The sequence below is a fragment of the Rhipicephalus sanguineus genome, chromosome 4 (assembly GCF_013339695.2).
Source record: "Rhipicephalus sanguineus isolate Rsan-2018 chromosome 4, BIME_Rsan_1.4, whole genome shotgun sequence".
NCBI classification, from domain to species: domain Eukaryota; kingdom Metazoa; phylum Arthropoda; class Arachnida; order Ixodida; family Ixodidae; genus Rhipicephalus; species Rhipicephalus sanguineus.
Window position 1 is genome coordinate 51,960,016 of NC_051179.1, and position 26,853 is coordinate 51,986,868.

Genomic DNA, 26,853 nt, shown 5'->3' on the forward strand with positions numbered 1-26,853 from the left:
GTCGCGTAAGTCCCCAGGCTTTGTTGTGATGTTTGATTAGGAAGATACATCAGCCATGTCTTACGAGACGTATGGAGACAGCCCTCCGCAGATGAACAGCGCGTCGACGTCGGGTGACGTGAGGCCCTTGAGGTCCTCTGCGCGCACCAGCCCCCCGATGCTTTTCCTGACGTCCTTGACGTTCACTTTCCAGTCGTAGCGGTCCCCGTTCCGCCACAGGTTGGCCAGTAAGAGCGAGCGTATGGACGGGTTCTGTCACGAGAACAACGGTAACGTTAGTTAGTTAGTTAGTTAGTTAGTTAGTTAGTTAGTTAGTTAGTTAGTTAGTTAGTTAGTTAGTTAGTTAGTTAGTTAGTTAGTTAGTTAGTTAGTTAGTTAGTTAGTTAGTTAGTTAGTTAGTTAGTTAGTTAGTTAGTTAGTTAGTTAGTTAGTTAGTTAGTTAGTTAGTTAGTTAGTTAGTTAGTTAGTTAGTTAGTTAGTTAGTTAGTTAGTTAGTTAGTTAGTTAGTTAGTTAGTTAGTTAGTTGAAGTGGCGCGGAAGCGTCTCAAAGGTTTGACATCTGAGTCACGCTAATGTGCTATGAAATCTATTGGCTTCCTTCCCTCTTCGTAGTTTCACAAGTACTTCCGTCTGAGAGATTGCACTTTTAGCACATTTGTGGGACGGATAACCCGAGAGTATTCCCAGTGTCAGAATATCTCACAAGCCGATATTTCACTTTGTTATGCGATTTTTCACTTTGTAAAATTCCACGTGTATAGTGGCCTTGCCCAACAAAAAGGCATCTTGTTCCCAGCGTAAGACGTTCGGTGTAAATTGCTCTTACCCGGTATAAAAGTGTTCTATGTTTGAACAGTATGTGCGAGTCATGTGTCGCCCAGTGTAAAACGCTTGCCAGGTGCATGCGTACCCGCGCGTGCGTTTGTGCCCATGCGTGCTATGAGAAAATTAAATATTGACCCCGTCAATTTTTTCTTTGCGTGCACCCAGCGATCTGTTCTCACACTATAATCTCCCGAAGCTGCCGATACCGGCAACTATAGATCCTTTGTCCATCGTACGAAAGGCGTTGCGATACGCGAATGATATGCAACAAATCTCTACGCGCATTAGGAGGAATCGGAACGAACAGGCAGAAGCTGCGTTGTATTAGGCAACCTTTATCCCGCATGCCACGCTGGATTGCTGCTTTCGTAATCAAGGTCCAACTCTGACGGACCAGCATGTATGTGCTTCGCGTTTATTAATGTAAGGGTATTAATGTAGGCATCAATTAATAACCTTCGTCGGCTTAACGATCAATGCTTGTCCGATTATTTATTCCATTTCAGGGTTACGCGAAATCACTATAAAAAAAGTCAGTTTCACCGCAAGGGTGAAGCAATGAATGCGATAGCAACAAATTGTAGTGTTACACGAAGTGAGGCTGGCAGCTAACTGTTTTTTATCCGATCTCGGGTAACTACAAAACGCTGGTGTAAGAGAATACGGCCGCTCCAGGGAGAGATGCTCTCCGCAAAGTCACTTCGCGCTGAGAGCGCAGCACGTAGAAGGGTATACGAGCCGCCTGCTGTGATGGCTTTCGAGATAGCGCGTGCGCCAGCGATCGCGACCGCGCCCTTAGATCCAAAGTTCAATGTAGTGGCTGCTCGCGCATCATGGAAGTAGAAAAAATATATGAATACAAAACAATATGTTGCTTCGAGACATCGCAAAATGACATGAAAATATCGCAATTCACCCGACACGATGCCATGAACACTGGCGTGTTCCACACACGCGCACAAGTCACGGAATTCACATACTTATATAACCAACTCTTCTTTCTATATGTTAAAAACACACGAAAACTATTTTTATGATGCAATGTAATATAGTTTGAAAGAGTGCCCGTTTCTTTTAACAGCTAAAAATGTATAAAACATAAGTGTCTGATATCGTTGTTATAACTTTGTCACCGCAACGAGTTGCTTACAACTGCTTGTCCTGATGGCACTAATTATTTGTTTAATTAGTGTACTCTGTGTTTCATGCCCTGCAATGCCATGTACACAAGGGATATATGAGCTTTGTCAAGCTGCTTTATAGCAGCTTTTACTTCCATGTGCCTCAAACAGGTATGTAAGCATACTTATTTGAAACAACTAAACTAAACTAAACTGAACATATGTAGAGACCGAACCTCGAGAGTCGCTCTGCCAGCGAATATGCGGTCTGCCTCTCGGTAGGCCTCGTCGAAGCTCAGGTGTGGAGAGAGTCTCGGCAGGGCGGCTTCCATGGCGTCCAGCTGCTGCGGTAAGAAGTAGTTACCCACGATGGCCGGCACCGAGCACGGGCCGACGTCCACCACCACTAGGCGTTCGACCAGGCACGGCTGCACCGTATACACACAGAGGAATACGGGACATCTATGCATACAGTAAACCAAATAACACAGGGGCGGTGGGTGACACTACTGCCTCCCCTACGGCCCCCACCCCGCACTGCATCCAAATTAATTAACAAGGTTGGCGTTAACGCAATGTTATAGTTTCCGAGAAAAAATTGTGCAGCTTGCACGGAGTCACGCAAGGCTGGGGCAGAGCAGAGCTGGTAGGCTCGGCATTCGGCTGGTCCTGACTGGACTAAGCACAGGTGCATACACACGCCGATGCGCGAAGTGTTCACGTGATCACATTGTAAATCCCGAGTATTAGCTGGGTATCGATTGGGCTCGATTGGGAATCGCTTGGCAACTACAGCACGAAGTAGCTTAATTACCTTGATTATCTTAATATTGTTCTAGCTTAGTTGGCCTCATTTGCATATTCGAGCCTTGGTCTCAATTAGCCTGCATCCCAACTCGACCTATTCTTAATTAGCTGGTTAGCCTAGTCATCACTAACTAGGTTAATACCTAATTATTATTAATTAGACTTAGCTCGGCTCATCTTACCGAACTCGGCATGACTGGGCACACCAGAATCTCAACTCAGCTTAAATAAGCATATTTAGAGTTTTGAATTAATTAACTTAGTAATTCTAAGCTAATTAGATATTACCATGCTCAACTATAATCTTAATTAGGATTGGCTATGATTAACATGGCTTAACTCACCACAACTATGCTTAACTTGGCTTGACGAGGTCGCGCCGGCATGACGATCATAATTTCTTGCCTACATCGCGAACCGGATAAACGGCGGGCAAATCATATCTGCTTTAAAAAGGAAAACTATATTCTGGGTTTATATTACGTTCCAGAATTACGACAATAATAATAATATCTGGGGTTTAACGTCCCAAAACCAAGATATGATTATGAGAGACGCCGTAGTGGAGGGCTCCGGAAATTTTGACCGCCTGGGGTTCTTTAACGTGCACCTAAATCTAAGTACACGGGCCTCAAACATTTTCGCCTCCATCGAAAATGCAGCCGCCGCGGCCGGGATTCGATCCCGCGACCTTCGGGTCAGCAGTCGAGCGCCATAACCACTAGACCACCGTGGCGGGGCCCAGAATTACGACAAGGTTATGCACAATATTAATGAGAATTCTAACAGACAGCAATGCCAAGGAAAGTATAGGGGGTGTTATTTGTAGTAATTAGAATATAAATGTGGAGAAAGTAAAGTGGACGAAAAGATAACTTGCCGCCGGCAGGGACCGAACCTGCGACCTTCGAATAACGCGTCCGATGCTCTACCACTGAGCTACGGCGCCAGTCAGCGTTTAAATCCACATTTATACCCCATAAAGTGGACGGAAGGATGACCGCCGCCGTAGCTCAGTGGTAGAGCATCGGACGCGTTATTCGAAGATCGCAGGTTCTGTCCCTGCCGGCAGCAAGTTATCTTTTCGTCCACTTTACTTTCTTTACATTTATATTCTAATTACTACAAATAACACCCCCTATACATTCCTTGGCATTGCTGTCTGTTAGAATTCTAATTAATATTGCGTATAACAAAGAAAAACGAGCCCTTAAAAGTAACCTTTCCTTCAATGACAAGGTTATGAGGCACACTGCAGTCGGAGACTGCGGATTAATGTTGACCACCTGTGGCTCTTCAATGTGCGCCTAAATCTACGCACGCGGGTCCCCTTGCATTTCGCCCTCACCGAAATCCGACCGCTGCGTCGAGAAATCGAACTTGCATCCCCGTGCTTAGTAACGCAACACTAGTAGTCGCTAAGCTACCATGACGGGTGATGTTTGCTCCTTGGTACTACTAGCCATTCTACAGCTTCTGGTGACTTGGAAGAAACAATATAAACGAAAAGAATTAAGGCAAAGAAATTAGGATATAAGTGTGCATGGTTCCCAAATCAGAGTATTTTAGCGGAATGCTTCTTGCGAAAGGAATCTTACGGTAACCTCATGCTCTGATTTGAATATCGTCCACAGTATGAAAATGAAGTGGTCCATGAGGGAGCGTCATGCGACCAGCCCGGTCTAAGTAAAGTATTCGATTGTGGTATACGAGAGCGCGTAATCTGGTGTAAACTTCCAATTGTGGAGGAGAATGGCATTGTATATTTTAAAAAAAACGAAGCGTATTGGTAGGGGTCAGCCTTACGACCATTTTTTTTTTCTTATTTTTCTCCGTTTCGCGATTGCTCACTTGGCCAACGCGGCGACCGCACGCCGTGTTATGCGGAAGCACCTTTGGCTCAATTTTCGCGCCGCTATCGTGTTTTGCGGCGTTCTCGTTGGATGGCGACACCTTTAACGGTGCCTTTGATCAAGTGCCGAACTTAAAACCGCGCGCAAACAACAACAACAAAAAAAGGCAAACAACCGAGCAAGCGCAGCTCTTCGGCAAAGTGGCTGATTAATCGATTCGAGGAAGCACGTGCCTTCGCTCATTCCTTCGCTCATTCCTTCGCATTGTTTTACTTCGTCATATTAGTTTTGATGTCGCAAAGCGCCTTAAGCGATACACTGTAGCATAACAGCGCGATTTGTGACCTGCTTTTTGTTCGTCTTTCACAGTGCAGGTCAAGCGCTGACTGTACAGGACAGCTGAACGCTAAGCATGTTTTCTTTGTTCTTTTTTTACATAATGTAAATGGAGATGTTGGCGCATGTTTTTGTTTAAGCATGTAGAATGACATTTTAGCTGACCACATTTTTCTTAATCTTATGTAACTCAGGCTCAGCGACTATTGATCAGTGAAATGCAAGTAAACGAATAAATAATAACGTGAACTGAGAATAAATACCGAATAAAGACGTACGGTAGGGAATCGTTATGGTGGAGCTATTTGCAAAATATTAATAATAAAATGCAGACTTAATTAGGTGATCCTCTGGGTTCTGAGCTCCATTTACTAATACAGTAGCAGGATCTCATAGCGGTTATGCGCTGTCATTTTCTCAAGGGCCAATCGAATCGGATGTTTTTCGTGCGCGAATTTTGCATTGCTTTATTGTTACTGATAACTTCATGACGCAAGTTATTATGTAAGAGAAGAGAAGTAGCCACAGCCATATTTAGGCTCCAACCTCTTCTTAATTAAACACATTTAACAACAACAAAAAAAATCACTTGCAGTGCGCATAACCTTCGCATATCCTACAATATCCTATCGTGGATATCCTGTGCCTCGAAAATAACTTTCGGATTTGACAGGGGCGCGGAGCATTACTATTGGTAGTGGTTCTGGTTTGGAGTAAAAGAGGGATTTCTTGGCCCTCTGTCGTGGTAGCCAGATGGGGGGTGGGATGTGGGACGAAATATTAGGGGTTGAACACCCCCCTCCCCCCGCCCTTTTTTTGCACTGCCACCCCCTTCAGAGCCCTCCAAGCTCCGTAAGTGTAATTAACGAGGGTAGCCATACGGGCTTGTTGGTCTGTCATGCTTCTTGGATGTGGGCGCGAAAAGACAAGCACGAAGGGAAGAGAAAGTACACACACACTGGCGCTGCTGACAACGAGATTGTTTATTTCAATGACCAAGCCGACTAATATGCCTATTTTTGCACACGACATCCACCTCACCACTGCAGAAAACACGAAAAAAAAGACATGAAAAAAACCAACAACACAATCAACAACATGACAGGGCTCAAAACTTCCTGCGAAGAAATTGAACGCTTCTGGACACCCGGCAACAAGAGAAGCCTTAGCAATTCCTTTTTACTAAACGACAGTGATGTTTTGCTAACACAGTAGCGTCAGTGCGTGTGTACTTTCTTCCCTTCGTCCTTGTCTTTACGCGCCCACATCCAAGAATCCGTATGCGTAACTTGCAAGAAGGCATCGAAGCTCCGAAATAGAGCAATATTCGGAGTGTTCATGCCCATTGGCTTGGCAAGGGGGATGGGGGGGAGTCAAAGCTTTCCCCCCTCCCCCCCCCCAAAAAAAAGAAAGAAGAGGATGGCTACGTCCTTGTTTCCAAATGCACATTGTTGCAACGTCATGCACTCTAACTAGTACTCTAACTGCAAATGTCGCACGCGCACTGACCTTGGTGAGGGCGAGGCGCATCGCCGTCCGGCCGCCCATGCTGTGGGCGACGAAGGCAGCTCTTGGCAGCCCGTGATCACGCATGAAGAGCTCGACATCGGCGGCCATGAGCGCGTAGTCCAAATCTGGTACGTGCGGGCTATCTCCATGGTTGCGTGCGTCCACAGCGTACACCTGGGAGCGCCATTCAGCCGCCAACTCTTCGTCAGTCGTTCTTAGGAACGGACACAGCGGATTGACTATATGCATTCGTATGCATACACCAGCACACACACATATATATACATGGTGTCCCAAATATCACGCAGCATGATCGAAAAAAAAGGAACGTCGTTACGCGAAGCACACCTAGTGCATATTGTTCCCAGTATACTGTAATAGCCACACTAACTTTCTCGTTAATTAGGTTTAGTTAATTAGTCCTAATTATGTTTCTAACTCAAAAAATACCTAATCATTAAAATGTCAATGAGTCATATGTAGGGATGTTCAAATGACATCTAACTGCGCTATTTTCAACAACGTACTAATTGCGTGCTGGCTTTTTTTGGCTAAGAAAGAAAGCTCGCGAAATCTGAAACATTACACGTGACCAGACTGCAGCGCGCATCAGGAAGCAGCGCCCTCAAACAGGATCACTGTGAGGTAGCAAGTCAAGACTACTCTCCCACCTCTTGGGAGCGTAGTCACTTGTTATTTTTCATATTTCGCGTGCTTTCTTTATCAGCCGGAAAAAAATGAGCACATAATTAGTACGCTACTGAAAATAGCGCAGTTAGATGTAGTTTGAACATGCCTACACATGCCTCTTAGATATTTGAATGATTAGAGGAGTATTTGTCTAGTTAGAAACATAATTAGCACTAATTAACTAAACCTCATTAGCGAAAAACTTAGTAGTGGCCACTTAAGAGCGTAGCCACATGCTTGCTCTTGCGTCACCAAACCATACCACGAAGGAGATCTTGAACACCGTGTTACCTTTCGAGTGCAAGCCAGCTAATGTATGGAGCGATACGTTTGTGAAAGTTATTTATTTGGCACTGTGCCGTGCATTACGGCATAACTTGAATCATAAGAATGAAAAGTCGAGTAGCAGTCGAACAAAGAGGATGAAGAAACATAGACATTATCTAGGAACAGGCACGTAACGTTACATAGCGTGCACACGTTATCAGCATCATATTTCGAAGAGTGAAGATTTTTGTATATATGGTCTACGGCCCAGCTTCTTCCATAGTTAACTGTTTGACTCTCTATCGCTGCGCTCAAAACTGAAGAGTGTGGTGTCGTCGTGCCAAGCACCACCGCGGGTTCGAGCACTGGGAGCTTCATGCAGGGCGCCGCGTCCTCGTTCGTCCCGCGCCCGTGCACCGTTCGAACTGCTGCGCGCGAGAACTCGGCCCCGTCACCGCGAAGGGACGGCGAGCCATCGCGCGCAGCGAGGGAGACCCTAGGCGACACTCTCCAAATTAGCGATTTATTGCCGGGATTTTAGTACAAGAGATCAATAATTCGTTACAACCAATCGCGCGTAAGATAGTTACACAGGACACCAATCAGCTAATACAATTGTTACCAAATGTGACCGCGAATGGCACACCCACAAAACGAACAAAGAAAGAACCAGGTTTGGAGAGCCGACCTACCCTTCGGCCAGCGCTCCCGCGATCTCGCACCCCAGAGCAGAAGACACAGAACAGATAAAGCAACACTTAAAAGGAACATACGGTGCACGATCGCGAGGCGCTGCCTCTGGACTTCGAGACCGCGGAGGGTAGCGCGCGCCCGCTGAGGCCGGAGCCCCGACAAAACGACGTAACCGCCGGCCGGCGGCGAAGAACAAAGAACAAAGGATCGCCGCCGGCCGGAGCGGCCAAAACGCGTACGCACCCTTCGAGGTCCCCAAGTGGTCTCTCTCGAACCTCGGCGCGCGCCCGCTGCTTCTAGGCGAGCGCGAGCAAGGTCCAAATCCCGCCAAAACTGGGCCAATGGGACACCGTGTTTAACCTTCGAGGGCGGGGTGGCAGCAAAGTGACGGCGATTTATGGCCAGCTGCCACCCGTCCGGTCGAGAGGAGAGGGACACGAGAATTCTCCAAGGAAAGATGGCGTCGAGCCACTGGCGCGGACGCCTGAATTCCCACAAGAGAGAGAGAGAGAATGCATAAAAAAGCAATGAGGTTAGTCTGTTGGCCACGCTGTACGGGGGAGGTAGCGCGGGAATAAAAGAAGTGGAGCGGTGGGGCAGACAGAGAGAAATAATATCTGTTGTTTTAGGAGTCGAAACCACGATACGATTATGAGGCACGCCGTAGTGAAGGGCTCCGGCAATCTCGACCATCTGGTTTTGGCGCTGAGCCGTGCTCCCAATTAGGGTTGCAGAAGTTGCGCCTTTTCCTTTCCTCAACCTCTCCTCCTCCTTCTCATCTGGTTTTGTTTAGCGTGCTCTGACATCACACAGCACACGGGTCTCTACCATTTCAACTCCACCGAAATGCGACCGCCGCGGCCGGGATCGAACCCGCGACCTTTGGGTCAGCAGGCGAGCACCGTAACTACTGATCCACCGCGGCGGACGGAGAGAGAGAGAGAGAGACGAACACATACGAAGCAAGCGCGTACACTGAACTGCGATAGCCGCGGGTGCTCTCGCAAAGGACCGTAGACCCGAGAAATATGATCAGCGCAAATAAGCCGTTTCTCGCATGAAGTGTTTTTTTTTATCATTGGGGGAGGGGCGGGGGGGGGGGGGGGACAGTGTCTCAGAACTTCGCATTCTGCAGTTGGTCAAGCCCTGTACACATCATCTGCCTCTCTTCGACACGTGGGCAGACACGGGGGTAATGTGCGTGGCCGCGTCATCAGACACAGACGCGACGCACGGGGGGAGGGGGGGGGGCTGTCGGTTGCTGCAACAAGGAATGCATGTCAATTAGTAAATGCGACGTCCTTTAATCATGGTCCGTTCGCGTCGTGTTATGCAATACGGTATATATATATATATATATATATATATATATATATATATATATATATATATATATTTCTGTATGAATGCCATTATTGCTATGTATTAATTATATTTTTCCCTGATGTTGAGAATGTTCTGAAATTTCGTATCTTGTATTGTATTTTCATTGTGTTTTTTATTCTGATTTTGTCACTGACATTTGTTACCCACTCCTGCTTGGGCCCGAACAGGGCCTGCAGTATTTGTAAATAAATATATATATATATATATATATATATACATATATATATATATATATATATATATATATATATATATATATATATATATATATATATATATATATCGTGTACGGTCCCGGGACATCGAACGCGAACGACACGTGGCGAAAACGTTCGAGTTTAAAAGAGGAAAACCTACTTGTAGAATATAAAGCACACGTATGTAAGATGTGCAAGAGCGACCGTGAATACTATGCGGCACGGAGTCTGTTATTTGATAGCGACAGAAAGAAACAGCAATAAAAATTGTGCACAAAGAGTGGGAATGACAAGAACTATGTCTGCTCGCTACCTTGTATTGGGGACCTTAATACTGTGCCCAGAACGTCCTATGGTCACTATAGATTATAGATTATAGTAGAAGAGGGTGAAAACATAAAATTTAGTGAAGGGAGGACAGTTTTGAGTGTCACCACCGTAGTGAAAGTTCTCTGCTCTGTATCACAGATGGTCACTTCGTCTGGAAACATTCCGGAACCGTAGCAGCGTTTTTGTGGCATTTCAATTAAGTGCTGCGTTGAAAGAAATGATGAGCTCATTTAAAATACGAAACTTACATTTCGTCCCGTTTGAGTAGCGATGGCCTGCGAAAGCTCGCTCCAACTACTCCTAACACCGAGGATAGCGTCCAGGAATATGATAGGCGGCGCTTTGGTCGACCCAGCATCCTGCGGTTCGTAAAGCGTGTACGCTAGCGGCACGGCCTTTGACCTGAAAGAAAAAAAAAGCGGAAACTTCTTTTAATTTGAAAGTTTTCTCTCTATTACTGCATAAAACAGGTGAAGCACGCATGTAACACGTGCACATTTGTAACTCGTTGTGTTCAATAAAGTCTTAATAGGGATCTATGGTGCAGACTATATGCAGAGCCTCAGAACCAGGGGAGTTTAGCAGAAAGCTCAGGGGAAAATTTAGAGTTAAGCTAAGAAAAAAGCTTAGGGGAAAGCGTAGCCAGAAATGTTTTTCTGAAGAAGGGGGGCGGGGTATATATATATATATATATATATATATATATATATATATATATATATATATATATATATATATATATATATATACACTATATGCGCATATGAAATGTCAGAAAATTCGGGGGAGGGCGGGAGGGGTTTGAACCCTTCGAACCATCCCTCCTGGCTACGCCACTGTGTACGCCTTTCTACACATGTAGGAGATGTGAGTGCTACTCATCTACTAGATGAGTATGATTTCCACGACAATAAAAACAAAAAGGAAACAAATTTTTAGTGGGACCACGGTGTAAGAAAAATAATTTAGGTGTGGACACTCTCCGCCCGCCGCGAAGGAGAGCGCGTCCAGATAATGTTCGCCTTTAATACATGCGCCGGCCGCAGTTTCGTGGGGGGCGCTGCGACATGGGGGCTTAAGAAACCTATTGCGACGAGGCGAACGCGCGTTTTTCTTCATTTTTTTTTTCACCTCATTGCATTTTTTTTAACCGTGCACGCTAGCAACTAGAGCAAGGAACGTATACCGCGTTTCTCGCGACCGTGCTCGCGACCGAAAAATGCGACGTGCGGCGAACGCGTCCCTAACAGCGTTGCGTACGTAAAAGCGCGGCGTCTTGCTTAGAGCGCGTGAGCAGTCTTTCTGCTCGCTGACTTCTCACGTGCGCAACGCCGATACGGACGCTACGCACGCAGCTCGTCTTCTATAGTACATGCGCCGGCCGCGGTTGCGTGGGAGGCGCTGCGACATGGGGGCCGAGAGGAGGAAAGAGGCGAACATTATGTGGACGCGCCGTCGGCCGGAGTGTCCACACCTAAATTATTTTTCTTACACCGTGGTGGGACATATGCGTACTCTAGGCTTTTGCTATCGAAAGTTCGCCTATCTAAAGTATAGGCCCACGTAATGTCAGCACAAACTGAAACGCTAAAGGTGAAAAAAGTAATGAGGATACTTCTCACATGTAACTATGTATACATAAGAATGCGACGGGCATTTTGTTCGTGACTTGGTAAGAAGAGAGGAGTAAAGTGGGCCGTATAAAGATTCATTCATTCACAAAACTTTATTAAGAGTCCTGAAGCCCGGTCTTTTCAGACCGAGGCGGGCCGCGTCCACGTCGGCGCCGTATAAAGATGATTTGCATAAATTATCATCTCTGCCTCTTTGTGGCTGTCTTCTAAGCACTGCGTAGCCACACGTGCACGTTTTGTACGCTGAATACGCGATCACCGCCACAAAGATGGACATGAAAACGCGATTGCATAGTGATGGTAGCTTTAGATTTGTTCTCGTTTGAATTAATGTTGATAATATGTCAAGGGGACTGTAGGGTGATTCCACGAGAGATCGAACATGCCTGTCCGGTCGCAATTTTTGTTTTGCCTGGGTTTTTTATATGTTATGTGGGCACATTCAAAGTGCACGGAACTGAAAATTTTATTTCCAAGAAACGCTCCCAGCGCACCCAAAAAATATTTGAATGTGGCGGCGCATGCCTCCCGTTTTTGCTCACTGCATTGTTTTCGGATTTCACGGCCGAATTTAGCGCGAACTGTAAATGATGTGTCGAAACTTTCTTTTGCTGGTTTTAATACGCACTACTGTGAATTACATCCATGCTTTTTTTATGCCGTCCTCATTAAGAAGAAGATGTGAAAAAATGGCAAACACGGCCGAAATCAAAAAATGGTCCTAAGTTTGAGGCGCCTTGGCGCCTTTACTATTTCAAACAGAAACTTGAAAACAGTGTCAACTATAGAAAAGAGCCTTTGCAACATTTATGCAGAAGATAATTTTCCTACGGGCAACGCAAAAAAAGAAAAAAATAGTTAAAGAAGCGAGTTTTTTCAAAAAAGTACATTTTCAAAAAATAAAATAAAAAAAACTCCGGTCTCAATTTTGACGGCAATTTTTTATCGAAGAGCGCTTATGTCAATGAACATACGGTTTTAATATCATATGTCCTCATTTGCTTTGTTTACGAGATATAACTGACCAAAGTGACCCTTGCTGTGAGTGCTCACTTCAGGGCGACTGATGGTTGTTAATAGCTTGCATTGTGCCTAAATCGCAGTTTTAATTATTCTGCTGCAGCAAAACCTTGCTCTGGTGGCTTTTCGTCAAAAAAAATGTGTTCTCAGATTTTATTTGGTTCTACCGTGTGCGAAAGTGGGCTGCTGCCGCCCTCTAAAGGGTGATTCCACGAGAGATCGAACATGCCGGTCCGATCGATATTTTTGTTTTGCCTGGGTTTTTTTATATGTTATGTGGGCACATTCAAAGTGCACGGAACCCAAAATTTTATTTCCAAGAAATGCTCCCAGCGTGCCAAAAAAGTATTTGAAGGTGGCGGCGCAGACCTCCTGTTTTTGTTCACTGCAATGTTTTGGGATTTCACGGCCGAATTTAACGCGAACTATAAACGATGTGTCGAAAATTTTCTTGTTGGTTTTAATACGCATTACTGTTAATTACATCCATGCTTTTTTCCAAGTATTTCAAGGAGCCTTTGCAACATTTATGCGGAAGATCGTTTTCCTACAGGCAGCGCGAAATAAGAAGAAAATAGTTAAAGAAGCGAGTTTTTTTCAAAAAAGTACATTTTCGAAATATAAAACAACTCAGGCCTCAATTTTGACATTTTGTCGAAGAGCGCTTATGTCAGTGAAAACACCATGTTAATATGTATGTCCTCATTTGCTTTGTTCACGAGATTTAACGGGCCATAATTACCCTTGCTGTGTGTGCTCACTTCAGTGCGATCGATAGTTGTCATCAGCTTGCATTGCACTTAAATCTAGTTTTAATTATTTTCCTGCAGTAAAACCTTGCTCTGGTGTCTTGTCGTCAAGAAAAATGCATTCTCAAACTTTAAATTATGTCTAGCGTGTGTGGGGATAGGCTTCTGCCGCTCTCTAAAGGCCGAACGCGTACGCAGTTTGCAGCTTACAACCTCAACTTACCCGCCAGTATTCGTTAATCAGAAGCACGCGAGACACCGCGAACACATGGTTTAGGTCACTTTGTCAAAATTCTCCTTGCACACAGAATAAAGCATCTGTATGCAGCGAAGGCCAACTTAATCTGTAACTAAATGCCACAATCAGCAGGCGCGCTGTTATGCAGTTGTTTTCTCACTGCCTGCTTGCTTCCCTTCCATTACATGCATTGTACGCTCTAACCATCTTCCCCATTCGACGCACATTGTGCCTAAACAACATTTGTAAAAAGTTAGCTCAATGATTTCCGAGCCGTTTATCTCACTTCCCGCAATCACATGTTTTCGGCGTCGCAGATAACGTCTTCCTGTATCATCTCGACCTTTACCTCAGCGTTTCAGCAGCCAGAAAACGTGCGGTGCGGCATGATTAAGCCATGAGTGGCCGAAGCTTCCCTATTGATGATGTTTTGTTGCTACTTTACTTAAGTGCTTTCCCACGTCGAGGACAGCAAAGGTCATTGGTGGCACCAGACGGACATTACCCTTAGTTTTGACAATGAGTGCGGCCTACAAATTAAATATTACAGCCCAAAGCGCTTAGACACCCTTAGTCATAAAATGTTAAACTGTAAGCAGTTCTGGAAAGGCATTCATGACAGCTGCGCAGATGTGAGATAATTTGTGCGGCGCCGTTCAGTATAAACGTTTCGGCTTGCTCTAGGTCTAGCTGTTCACTACACGCGATGCGCGCGGCCCATGGCTACGTCCGATTGTTCTGTGCCGATTATTTACGCGTTCACAAAAAGAAGATTGCTGAGGAAAAAGTTTTCGTCGCGCAAATTTTTTTTCTTTGCTCTTTTTGTTGTTGCCTACCTCCAGAAGCTACTGTCATAGGCTGAGGATCTTCGCGACACCTGCGAGGTCTGCTTGCATTGCTTTAGGCTCCTCAAGGAAAACCTGTCTACATCTAACCGCGATGAGGTAGACCAGGCATTCCTTCAGGAAGAAGAAGCGGTTGATATCTTGAACAGGCGCGCCCATCTTCCCTCTGATGATTGTAGGCGAGATTGTAGGCTGCAAACTGTTTACACGTGAGCCATTTAGAGGGCGGCAGCAGCCCACTTTTGCACACGCTAGACACAAATAAAATCTGAGAACACATTTTTCTTGACGAAAAGCCACCAGAGCAAGGTTTTGCTGCAGCAGAATAAATAAAACTGCGATTTACGCACAATGCAAGCTATTAACAACCATCAGTCGCACTGAAGTGAGCACTCACAGCAAGGGTCACTTTGGCCAGTTATATCTCGTAAACAAAGCAAATGAGGACATATGATATTAAAACCGTGTGTTCATTGACATAAGCGCTCTTCGATAAAAAATTGCCGTCAAAATTGAGACCGGAGTTTTTTTATTTTATTTTTTGAAAATGTACTTTTTTGAAAAAACTCGCTTCTTTAACAATTTTTTTTTGTTTTTGCGCTGACCGTAGGAAAATCAGCTTCCGTATAAATGTTGCAAAGGCTCTTTTCTATAGTTGACACTGTTTTCAAGTTTCTGTTTGAAATAGTAAAGGCGCCAAGGCGCCTCAAACTTAGGACCCTTTTTTGATTTCGGCCGTGTTTGCCATTTTTTCACATTTTCTTCTTTCTGAGGACGGCATAAAAAAAAGCATGGATGTAATTCACAGTAATGCGTATTAAAACCAGCAAAAGAAATTTTCGGCACATCATTTATAGTTCGCGCTAAATTCGGCCGTGAAATCCGAAAACAATGCAGTGAGCAAAAACAGGAGGCATGCGCCGCCACCTTCAAATATTTTTTTTGGCGCGCTGGGAGCGTTTCTTGGAAATAAAATTTTCAGTTCCGTGCACTTTGAATGTGCCCACACAACATATAAAAAACCCAGGCAAAACAAAAAATGCGACCGGACAGGCATGTTCGATCTCTCGTGGAATCACCCTGTAGGGAAATGTGGAAGCAAAAGCGCGAGGACCCGAGCAGATTACAGTGCAAAGTTATTATACATATTAAAGAGTGCATTTTGGACTCCAATAATAGATTCTACGGATCACGGAAGGTCGTCCGAAGCTCGGCAATCCAATTGTACGTTCAAGCTAAACGAAGCAATCTATATTACAGTAATTACTATAAATCATTAAAATGTATGCAATACTAATTTAACGATAACAATACAACTCGACTCGGTTATTATAACTCAACTGCATCCGCAGGTATGTGTTTGCAGACTCCGCGCTCTGCACTATACTCTGCAATGAATGGTATAAGCCATACCTGGATATCCTCCGTGCAAAGAATATACAGTCATCAGCTCTGTTCCTTTAATTAAGTAAATCTCTCAATGTCCTCTATTCTTGGGCTTGTGGGTTACTGCGTCTTCTTAGTCTGTCTCTAATCAGTAAAATATTGGACTATCAGTCAATATCAATATCACTAGCCAATATCAATGTATAGCCAATGTCAACATTAATAGTGTGATACTACTTCTGATATTGCACTATTGCAATATCGCTGATTGTGATATTGTGCTATCACGATCAGCCCACTGTTGCGGCCACGTCAAATAGCCATTCCGCGAGCCGATAAAGGTATGTCCGGGGTAGCGACCAGGCAGGGCACTGATGGCCGCACTAAGGTAACGCCAGTACCTTGGCATGCCTGCCCACGCTTCGCTTGAAAAAAAAAAAAATTGATCATGTTTTCAACATAACGCGAAAGGAGGAAATCGGGTGGGATTTGCCTGCGTATCTCGAAAGGCTAGATCCGCCTTCAACCTTCAACATTCTCATCCTCCTGTTCACGCCGTCCACCCACGCACTGAACCATTCCTCCACGGACTCGTGAGCCCTATGTACCAACCAGGTATGCGTCGGCGTCCCGTCCTACCGACGATTCGCGCAATCTTTGGCACCGCAGTGATTCCCTTGAATTTAGGCCGTCTTCTTTTTATTTTATCGGACGTATTCCAGCGAACTGGCCAGAATCGGCACCCTCATCTCCCTATCGGCGAGCTTTACACCTGCGTTCTACAGGCGTCGGTGCACATACGTAGAATAGTTTTCAAGTTGTCGTTGCGCGCACACCGCAGAAAGCGTTGCCGAAGGGAAACCGTGGCAAAAGGCGAGCTAACGAGTTCACTACAGCCAGGGTGTCGGAACGGAACGAAAACCAAAAACGAAAAACGAAAAAAAAAACGATATTTTTGACCGGAACGAAAACGTAACCGAAACCTTATCTATTATTTCGTTCCGGAGCGAAACCGGAATTTTTTCAATCGTTTTTCGGTTCACCAGAAAACTTGGCAATCCGGAACAATTGAGGTCATGCGACGTGAGCAGTTATGCATATCTCAGGGTACAGTATTAAGGCGTACCTCAGACAGAAATTCCAAAGCAAATATATGTTGAAAGTGTGCGAAAAACGAAAACAGTGGCAACCAGAGATGTTTATATTAACGCAAGTGCACTTTTGCACGCCTGTCATGCAGGCCAGTGTGAAGAGGGCATTGTCGGCGCTGAAGTTTGTTACAGCGAAAGCTGTTATGAGCCTGACAGTCGATTTAGCAGCCATAGTTGTCCGCCGCCGCCGGTGTCCGTAACCGCTATCGCGTGAAATAAGACACAATGAAATGAGAAACAACTTTCTAGGACCGGTTGGGATTTTAATCCGCGCCCTCTGCGTGGAAGTCGAGTATTCCACCACAGTTCCACGCTGGTGCTTGTAACTCCTTCGCAAAAATACTCTATACAGGCGTCATGTCGGGCAAGGAATTGTGTTAACTTATGGAATATAGCGTGGCAGAAGAGTAGAATAACAACCTGGCGTCAGACAATGTGAATTGCCGCCAACTGCGCAACGAGTTGGTCGTTGAATGCTTCCAACCCGTCACAAAGCGCTCAGCCATAATTCTTCATCATCATCAACCACAGCACAAAGTGCACATAATGCCTTACAGATGTGTAGCGGGTACCACGATTCTCCGAAAGATGACGAAAAATGGCATAGTGGGTGCGTCGCTACTTCAGAAAAATTACGATGATTTATTGCGCAGTGGATACCTTGCATGTGTACTTCTATCAGTTGCCCCTAGAGAGTCTGCAACAGGCTCTAGAAAGGCCGCTCTTCGAGCTTTCTCTGTGACTGTGCCGCGTGTTCCGAGCAGGCCTGGCGTTTTTTGTTTTTTTTGTCAGAACAGCGGTCTCGCACATCATAGAGTATACTCAGTGACGGGCTGCTTCTAAAATCGTGCTCACTCACTCGACACAAAGCATTGAGCCCGCTAAAAAAATCGTAATTGACTTTTGAGAAAATAAATACTATGACTTTGAAGGGTATACTGGTTTGTGCTAGTTGTTAGGAGTTCGTGGTACAGTTACTTCCGCTCCTCTGAAGAACGTGGGAAGAACTTGTTTAACCCCTGTCCCACTTTCTTAAGAGGAGGGCATGTAACTATATCACAAATCCAATGTTTTTATCATGACTATCTTAACTTCAAATTTTTTCATAGAAGAAACCGTTACGAACCGTTACGGAGCACTTTTTTTTCGTTCCGGAACAGAAACGGAACGGAACTTTTTACGGTGGAACGAAACTAAAACCGAAACGAAAAACATTTCGTTCCGACACCCTGATCTACAGCCGTCGCCGCCGTTAAAGATTAAATAAGAGAGCGCACATAACGAGAATAAACTTACGAGGAAACGGCTGTCTCGCACTGCTTCTGCGAGAAGCAGGATGATGAGACCGATTCTGCAGTGGGTGCAAACATGTCCGCACGTTGGCAGTGCCGGTGATCCTCGAGCCAAATAACGTTCTCACTATACCGCGATGTTGTTTTCCTCACTGCCTATCACGTTTTCTCCCGCTTTCTAATCACCATTTTAACCCCGGTGTCAAATGCCAGGTAAGTGAGCGGTCTGGTCGACAACCTCGAGATCACCACGAGGAGCTTTTTTTTATCGCCGAGCTGCTCGGATGGTATTTTTTTGCAAGCCGCAGGAGTATTGCGGGGATCTCTGGCTATCTGGTTCCCCCTCGTGGACACACGGCCGGTCGGATTGGGTTCTTAAGGCGAATGCCTTAGATGTCTCATCAGACGCGAAAATTGACCGTCGGCGTCGGCGGCATCAACTCGAATGATGCAAAAATCATCGTCACAAGATGACGTCACCGTGCGACGTCATCATGCCGTCTCAGATCGCCATTTCGATCTGTGAGAGCACATCTCGGGTATCCAGATTTTGATGTGAGATAAATGGTACCACGGGCGTTGAAAATTAAACCGAGTGATCACGAGGACGAAAGTTAAAGTATCTGCTTGACGTGCAGTTGCGTGCCACTGCGAATTACGCGAGACTACCTTCAAGGATGCTGTGCGGTGGCAAAGCCAGACATTTTTAGGGGGGGGGGGGAGGGTTAAACCATACTTTCTGCATGTGCGTGTGTACATGCGTTTGTATGTGTCTTACCCATGCAAAACAGAAAGAGAGAGAGAAATAAACGTTTATTTGTGAAAAAGTGTTCCGAGCGATGCTCGGTATCACCCTAAGGTGGGAGGGCTCCCTAGTCCAAGAACCCTCTGGCTTCAACTGCCCTCTTGGCCCTGATGACAAGTTGTCGCTGGTCTTCCAGGTAAGAAAAAAATTAAGGGAGCTTCGCACTAGGGGTGCCAAGCCTGAAGAAAATGCGGAGCTGGGCAGCCCTGTTTGTTTCCCTTCGGTTTTCTCTTTTAGATGCGAAGCGTCTTATGGCGGAGTTCAAACGGTGTGCGGCGTGACCACCCTTACTGCGCATGTGCAAACCCTCTCCACACACCTCCTCTTCAATCCCCCTCTCCACTCCCCCCTCCTCGTTTAGATAAAAGGCTCGCGTTAGGTCGTACACACGCCAGAGCACACGCTCAGTCACTGCTCCGGCTGCGCCGGTGTCATGAGTTCCAACGTCAACGTCGGCACCAGTTCTAGTAATACCTTAACGCCTGCCGAGATCGCGGAGCAGTGGATGGAGCAGCGGAAGGCTCGACGCGCCGAAGTGCAACGTAAACGTCGGCAAGCGGACCCCAAGCTCCGGGCTAGAAAAGCCCAGCGCAAATGGCAACGTCGGCGGGAAACTGCTACGGGTGAAGCGCGGGCTCGACAACGCACAGCGGACGCTGCGTATGCAGTGTCCTTTGTTTATATGCAGTGCCCATATGCGGTGCCCGGCGTCTAAAACGCCGACTTCATGGCAGTCAAGAGCTGCCACCTTGCCAAGTGCATTTGATAGGTCTTGTTATCCTGAGTGCTGTGGTTCACACTATGTAAGTAAAACCATGAGTCATTCAATTCTCTTTATGGTCACGAAACTGCACTGTCACGCTATGGGCGTGCTTCATACGCTGCTCGAAAATGACGCAACGCGCCGCCGCTGCGCCACAGAGGCGATCGTCTGCGCCATCCGCGTATTAAAATACTCGGGCTGTGCGAGACAAGCAGCTGGATATGATATGTTTAAGTTAGCGGGAACGTTGTTTCAGGACTAGAATAGGCAGTTTTAAAATAGCGTACGCTAAGCTTTGCGTTGGCTTTTCGCGCAACTGCGCACGCGTCGTACGCTAACCGCTTGCGGGCTCCCGTTAAGTGACGGAAATAGCGGGCCGCAAACGCTAACGCTAACTTAGCGTACGCTATTCTAAAAATGCCTAATGTCTAACAGATGTTGCGTGCCGCGGTGCCGGTCCGGTTACAAGGGAACCAAAAAGGTACGTGTCGTTATTTCCTTTACGGTTAGACAAGCAGCAGCACGAGAAATGGAAGCGGCCCATACCGCGGCAGGAAAGTGGCGTATTCAACTTTGAATCGAAATGTACACGTGTGTGTGTGAACTATTACGACGCCTCGGACATTGTCACTGCGTATGACTTTAACATCAACGGCGACTCCGTGTCCCTGAAACGCGACAAACCAACGCCGAAGAAGGCTGACGTCGTTCCAAGGATTATTGAAGGACTTCCTTCGTATCTCCCCACGAAGCGCAAACCTCAATCTCGCTCATCGGCAATGCGACCACCATGCAAACGACCACCGTCGTGTGAAGAGCTGCGAGCATCGCCGACGCCCTGTTTAGACCGCACCGTAGCCACACGAATGGGCGTGTAACAGCTCGCATTTTTGCCTATGTTTACAACTGGCACCACTGGCACTTTGCTGCGAATGCACGGTGTTTAACTTGACGGAAATGTTAAAAAGCCGTACCTATCGTAGTGTCGTATAGCGTTGAGACGAAAGGAGCTTGCAAGGCCGCGGCAGTCGCATTTCGATGGGGGCGAAATGCGACAACACCAGTGCGCTGAGAATTAGGTACATGTAAAAGGGTGGAAAAAATCATTCAGAAGTCCCCCGTCACGGCGTTCCTAAATATACCTTGGTATTCTTTCGTTAATCCCCGAATTTTTGTATTTTTTCGGCTGATACTACCGCGAGCTGCATGTTTTGAGCTGTTTTTTTTTTTTTTTTCCTCCCGGGTGTTCATTTTTTAAACAGAAAACGCATTCAGTAATGTACTTATGCATGCCGAGTGCTAAAAGCATGAAAGCAAAGCGACCGTTGCCGAAGTTTAGAAAGCTAAAACACTGAGGCTGTCCTACACACAACACCAGCGATAGCAGCGTTCGCATCGCCTCTCAAGCACAGCTGCGCCTCTGGCGCCGGCCGCTGGCTCATATGAAACTGACGCGGCAGTTTCGTGAGCATGCATAACAAGCATTGAATGACTCTGGTAAAACACTTGGGCGTACCGAGAGAAAATTAGAGCAGTATGCTAACTGCTACGAATAATAAATCTGTGCTTACATGCTAGGCGTCGCTTGCAGTTCAGGCATGACCACACGTACGCTTTGCAGCGCGTGGCGCGGCGCCGCGTCTAAACGCCACGCGCTGACGCTTTGCAACGGCTACGTGTGGTCAGCCTCTTCAGAGTCGACAAATCGCAGCAGCTGGAGTCATGTGATGCACACGTCTGAGGCATGCACACGATAAATAGGACCCAGAAGTAACGTCAATTATACCTCAGCTCTGACGTGCCCTTGATAAGAAATCTGACACACCATTCATTACAGCGCATTCATGACGTGTAGTTTGACGAAGGCACCTATCCAAATAAGGAAATCTTCAGCCACGCCATTTCTACACAGGAAGACACAGCTGAATAACACACCGGCTTTTAAAAACTTGTCCTTTAAGCGCTTGCTGACCTACTCTGGAACAAAATATGGGATAACCTTCCGAAGCTAATAAAAGGAAGTTATTTTCATGCGTTACTAAGCAAGCAAAATACGGGATAACCTTGCGAACCTAATAGAAGGAAGTTATTTTCGTGCGTTACTAAGCAAGCAAAATATGGTATAACCTTGCGAAGCTAATAGAAGGAAGTTATTATATTAAGGAAGCAAAATGTGGGATAACCTTCCGCGAAGCTTATAAAAGGAAGTTATTATCATGCGCTATTAAGCAAGCCGCAATTTTATGGTGAATACGTTTCAATGGTGTGGCGTTATTTGTTATTGCTATTCTTTTTCTTTTTCGAGCAATAACCGTTTGGATCACGTTAACATTACCTGTTAGACTGGGATGCAATGCTACTTTATGTTATTTTAGATGCGTCCAGCACTAGCGATAGATAGATAGATAGATAGATAGATAGATAGATAGATAGATAGATAGATAGATAGATAGATAGATAGATAGATAGATAGATAGATAGATAGATAGATAGATAGATAGATAGATAGATAGATAGATAGATAGATAGATAGATAGATAGATAGATAGATAGATAGATAGATAGATAGATAGATAGATAGATAGATAGATAGATAGATAGATAGATAGATAGATAGATAGATAGATAGATAGATAGATAGATAGATAGATAGATAGATAGATAGATAGATAGATAGATAGATAGATAGATAGATAGATAGATAGATAGATAGATAGATAGATAGATAGATAGATAGATAGATCATGGTCACTGCTGCTGCTGGCGGTCACTACGCAATAGCTCTTATTTATAGTTCAATAAACACCACCACAATTACAGCCACTTGTTGTTCTTGAAAAAAGCAGCCATTGCTCATCGCCGTCAGCTGCAATGACTTACGTGGTTGACACCCCTGGATCCATGGTTTTCGCCTGACATTGGCGTTTGATCTAAGCGAGCTAGCGTAAATGTGAGCGATTGCCTCGGTGCATTGTAGATTTGTAGGACACGTGTGGCTAAGAGTGGCTCTCACGAAGTCTTGTGCACTTCACATCGTAATGGCCGGCAACTCCTCGTGCGACGACTGTGGTCGCGAGGATACCCTTCCAACACATTCTGAGTGGCTGTATGTCGCGACGTGTCATTAGTCTATTAAAAGTGGAAAGACTATTTACATCCAAATTATCTACAGAAAGCGACCCCCGGCTGTAGGAGGGTTGTCCCCGCGCGCTCAGAATATTAATCCCTCGGTCAGTCACTCCACGTTATCTTGTTGGGAAATGCGATCCTTCAGTCCCACGAATGTAAGCGTGCTGGACAGCGCTGGTAAAAAGACGAAGACGCGCCATGCAGGGTGTTGCTTTACGAGGTTAGCGGGAGATAATGGAGAGTGACGGTTCGTATACGGGTGGAACCTGCGAGTGCGTGTTTCTTTTGCATACGAACTCGTAAGGGTCGAGCTCAGCCCAAATACACCAGCCTAAAACATGACATCTTCTTACCTCTTTGTTAAGATTGTAGGTATTTGTTTACTTAAAAGAAGAAACGCATTCCTAAGATATTTCGTTCGAAAAAGATACACCTGAACCACGTTATAACCAACACTGATATAGTGAATTTTCGGTTATAGCGAACTAAGTACGAACTTTGGTTGGACACGCTTCATTTCATTGACATTTATTCTTTTTTATAACGAAACCGAAAACTCGAGAGCCACCGCAGTATCGGCTGTAACGAAGTAACATTTGATTCGCGCAAGGTACAAAATTCGGAAGGTAGCACATAAAGTAAAATAAATATTGAACGACAATTCCCCACTACATTTTTTAATCGATTGCACACTATTCTCCAAATAAATGTGAATGCAGACCCGTTTTGTCAAACGAACTTTGTGCTGTTATAATTTCACCTTATCATGTTCCAGTCAATTAAGCTTAAAATGTCACAAGAAGACAGGTAAGGATTACATCATTTATAGTAGGTTTGAAGCCTTGATTAATGCGTTTTTGTATCTAGTATTCTTGCCCGAGCCACACTGCCGATTTGACAGAGTTGATGTCTGTTTCTACTGTTACAACGAATATCGGATATAGCAAAGCAACTTATGGTCCCGATGCTACTTCGTTAAAGGGAGGTTCGACTGTGCTTGTCCACTTGAGCGCGAGTAGAGCACTGCACTGGTGAGAGAAAAACGTGGTGTTCACTTACCATGCCACCCCCTCTTCTGACAAAAACGGAGAGCTACTCTCCTGACTTCTGACATGTGCATGCCAGGGGCGTAGCCACGTTAGGGCACACCGGGCCCGTGCCCCCCCCCCCCCCGAAATTTTTTTTTGCCATAGCTTACAGAGCAGAAAATGACACTCGACCACATCTGCCTGCTCGTCCCCACTACAGATCAAGGAGGTGCCCCCCCCCCCCGAAAAAAATTTCTGCCTACGCCCCTGGTGCATGCATATATATAAAGGCACAAATGACAATACCGGAAGAGCGATACCGCAGGGCTATCACATAAGCAGAAACGAGACGTAGTGCCGTGGACCACCGTAGTCCTCTTTATTTTATACGATACAAGAACGGTACCAGCGCCAGACGCAGAGAGCTGGCTGCTTATTAATGCCTACACATAGGTGTACATGCTACCGCTGCATTCCGGGGCTTGTTAAAGCGCCCATAGAAAACGATAAACGGCGTGAACCACAGGACAACAGGACAGCGCTTAGTCCGGGCAGCGCTTAGTCTGTCTCTGTCCGGTTGTCCTACGGTTCGCGCTGTTTATTGTTTTCTATGGACATGTACCAACCGTCCAGTCCCAAATAAGCACTATAGGGTAGTTCATTAAAACAGCTGCGTGTAATAATCGCATCTCCCAACTACACTGTCACATCACAGGTATACATCAGCCTTCGATGATACTGTCACGTGTCGTGATGTCGACGAAGGCAGCAGTTGGCGTGTCTGAGATGAAACTTTATTTGGCCGAACTTGTGGCCAGGAAACGTAAAGGCAAACAACAGCAATACACACCGTACACTGATGGCGGTGAAGAGAGCGTCGGCCGTCGATAAAACCGATCATGGCTGCAGGAATCGCCGTCTTTTATACATCATGCATCGAACTTTCTAGCCGGTGGTTGTGCAAGCTCTGGAATAATCTTGACTATTCGCGTCATGTGCGCAATCTTGGCAAAATGATCTACTACAATCTGGAATGTTCCCAGACATTCTGGCGCGTCCCGCGCAAGACAGCGATCACACGTGCAACGGACCAGTTACACTAACATGGCAAAAGAAGCGCGCGTGGCAATACGCTTACGTTTATCCTTACGCAAAAGTTCACTGAGATCGGACGAAGGTCGCGGCGGGAGCACGTGGATGAAAAGGGTCTCTTGCCAATCCCTCTTCGTCAACGCACTCGTTCCCATACTCGACGCTCAGCACCGTGCAAAAGCTGTGATCATTCGTCGTTTAATTAGCGTTCATGCGGTTGACAGATTTTCTGGCAGCGCTTCCGGACGACGTGCTGCCATGAGAGAGAGAGAGAGAGAGATAATAAAACGAGAGAAAGGCATGGAGGTCAACCAGAATTTTAGCATCCGGTTTGCTACCCTACACTAAGGGGAGCGGCAAAGGGAAAGAAAGATGGAAAGGAAAGCGGAGAGAAGAGCAGGCGCGCGATAAATAAAAAACAAACAAAAGGAAGGTGTATAGCGGGAGTACTAAAGCCTATTCAGTAGGCCACTGGCACGCAAAAAGTTCAGTAAGGCCTTAATTGATTTTCGGTTTGAAGACAGTTCGGGTCGGCATTCTAGCACTGACTGTTCCGACAAAGGTCTGTCGTCAAGGCGGGCCAACACAGCAGCTAGCGGTAGTCTCTGCGAGCTGTAGCGAGGGCAGCGACAAAGAACGTGGTCTATCGTTTCATCGCTGTCACACTGGCTGCAATCAGCTGTCCTCCATGCCGATTCGGAAGGCAAAAGATTTAGTGAAAGCAACACCAAGCCACAGTCGGCACAGCACCGTTGTCTCGAGTCGAGAGAGGTGGGACAGAGGCAGCGGTGGCTACATACCGCAGCGGTGGCTACATGGTTGAGCGTCCGCTTCCAATGCGGGAGGTACCGGGTTCGATTCCCAGTGCCGACCGGGAACCCACCGGTTTTTCCAAAGGGGTAGACGAGTAGACCTACCTGGCGCTCGGTTGTTAATGGGTACTCATCTCGAAAGGTGGCCCCATAAGGTTCTGCAAGGACCCCTGGGCGCACCTTAACCCACCACAGCCAGTTGAGCATCCGCCGCTGCTGTGGGAGGCAGAGAATTGCTGCCGCCGGGTACCTACCGGTAAAATAGGGACAAGCGCACTTCCGGCCTGGTGCTCGGCAGAACGAAGTTCATAGTCGCTTGGGAGGGCACCCACCCTGTGGGAAATTGGCGGCATGGGACCGCCAGACCTAAAAATAAGGTCATCCTCTTTTTTTTTTCATCATGCTTACACGAGCAGCAGTAAGCATGATAATCAAGCTAATCCTAGACAATCAGGAAAGCTAAGAACAATCAGCTGAACCTTTGCTAATGCTACGTTATCCTGACATAGCCGAGCTAAGCCACTGCAACATTTTTTTTTAAAACTCTGGCTAGAGATAAATAAATAAATGTAATATGTGGGGTTTCACGTGTCATAACCACAATATTATTACAAAGCACGCCGTGGAGGGCTGCAGAAATGTAGATCACCTGGTGTTTTTTTTATGTGCACTGACATCGCATGGTACACGGGCTTCTAGCATTTCGCCTCCATCGAAATGCGACCGCCTTGGCCGGGCTCGAACCCGCGATCTTCGGGTCAGCAGCCGAGCTCCGTAACCGCGGCCTGACAGGGCCCCTTATGCGTTCGCCTAAGACGACTCGAAGGCGATAGCTATCTTCGTTTACTTCTCAGTCGATCCATTGATCCTCCCCCGCCCCCCTCCGAAAGATTTC

At 46.1% G+C, this 26,853-nt stretch overlaps 1 protein-coding gene across 3 annotated transcripts in view; it reads right to left on the reverse strand.

Moving 5' to 3' along the window:
* LOC119389988 (protein ABHD11) overlaps nucleotides 1–21,512 on the reverse strand; it is a 76,402-nt gene extending 54,890 nt beyond the window's left edge. The window contains exons 1-5 of one of the 3 annotated variants that reach the window (XM_037657481.1): nucleotides 21,469–21,512; nucleotides 10,263–10,416; nucleotides 6,452–6,625; nucleotides 2,183–2,374; nucleotides 65–252 (exon numbers count right to left, since the gene is read on the reverse strand). In XM_037657481.1, coding sequence (XP_037513409.1) covers nucleotides 65–252; nucleotides 2,183–2,374; nucleotides 6,452–6,625; nucleotides 10,263–10,416; nucleotides 21,469–21,497 — 737 coding nt within the window. In that variant the 5' untranslated portion in view covers nucleotides 21,498–21,512. Of the gene's footprint in view, nucleotides 1–64; nucleotides 253–2,182; nucleotides 2,375–6,451; nucleotides 6,626–10,262; nucleotides 10,417–18,333; nucleotides 18,446–21,468 lie in introns of those variants that run through there. The other 2 variants (XM_037657480.2, XM_049414614.1) reach the window with 2 other exon arrangements.
* Nucleotides 21,513–26,853: the final 5,341 nt, after the last annotated feature.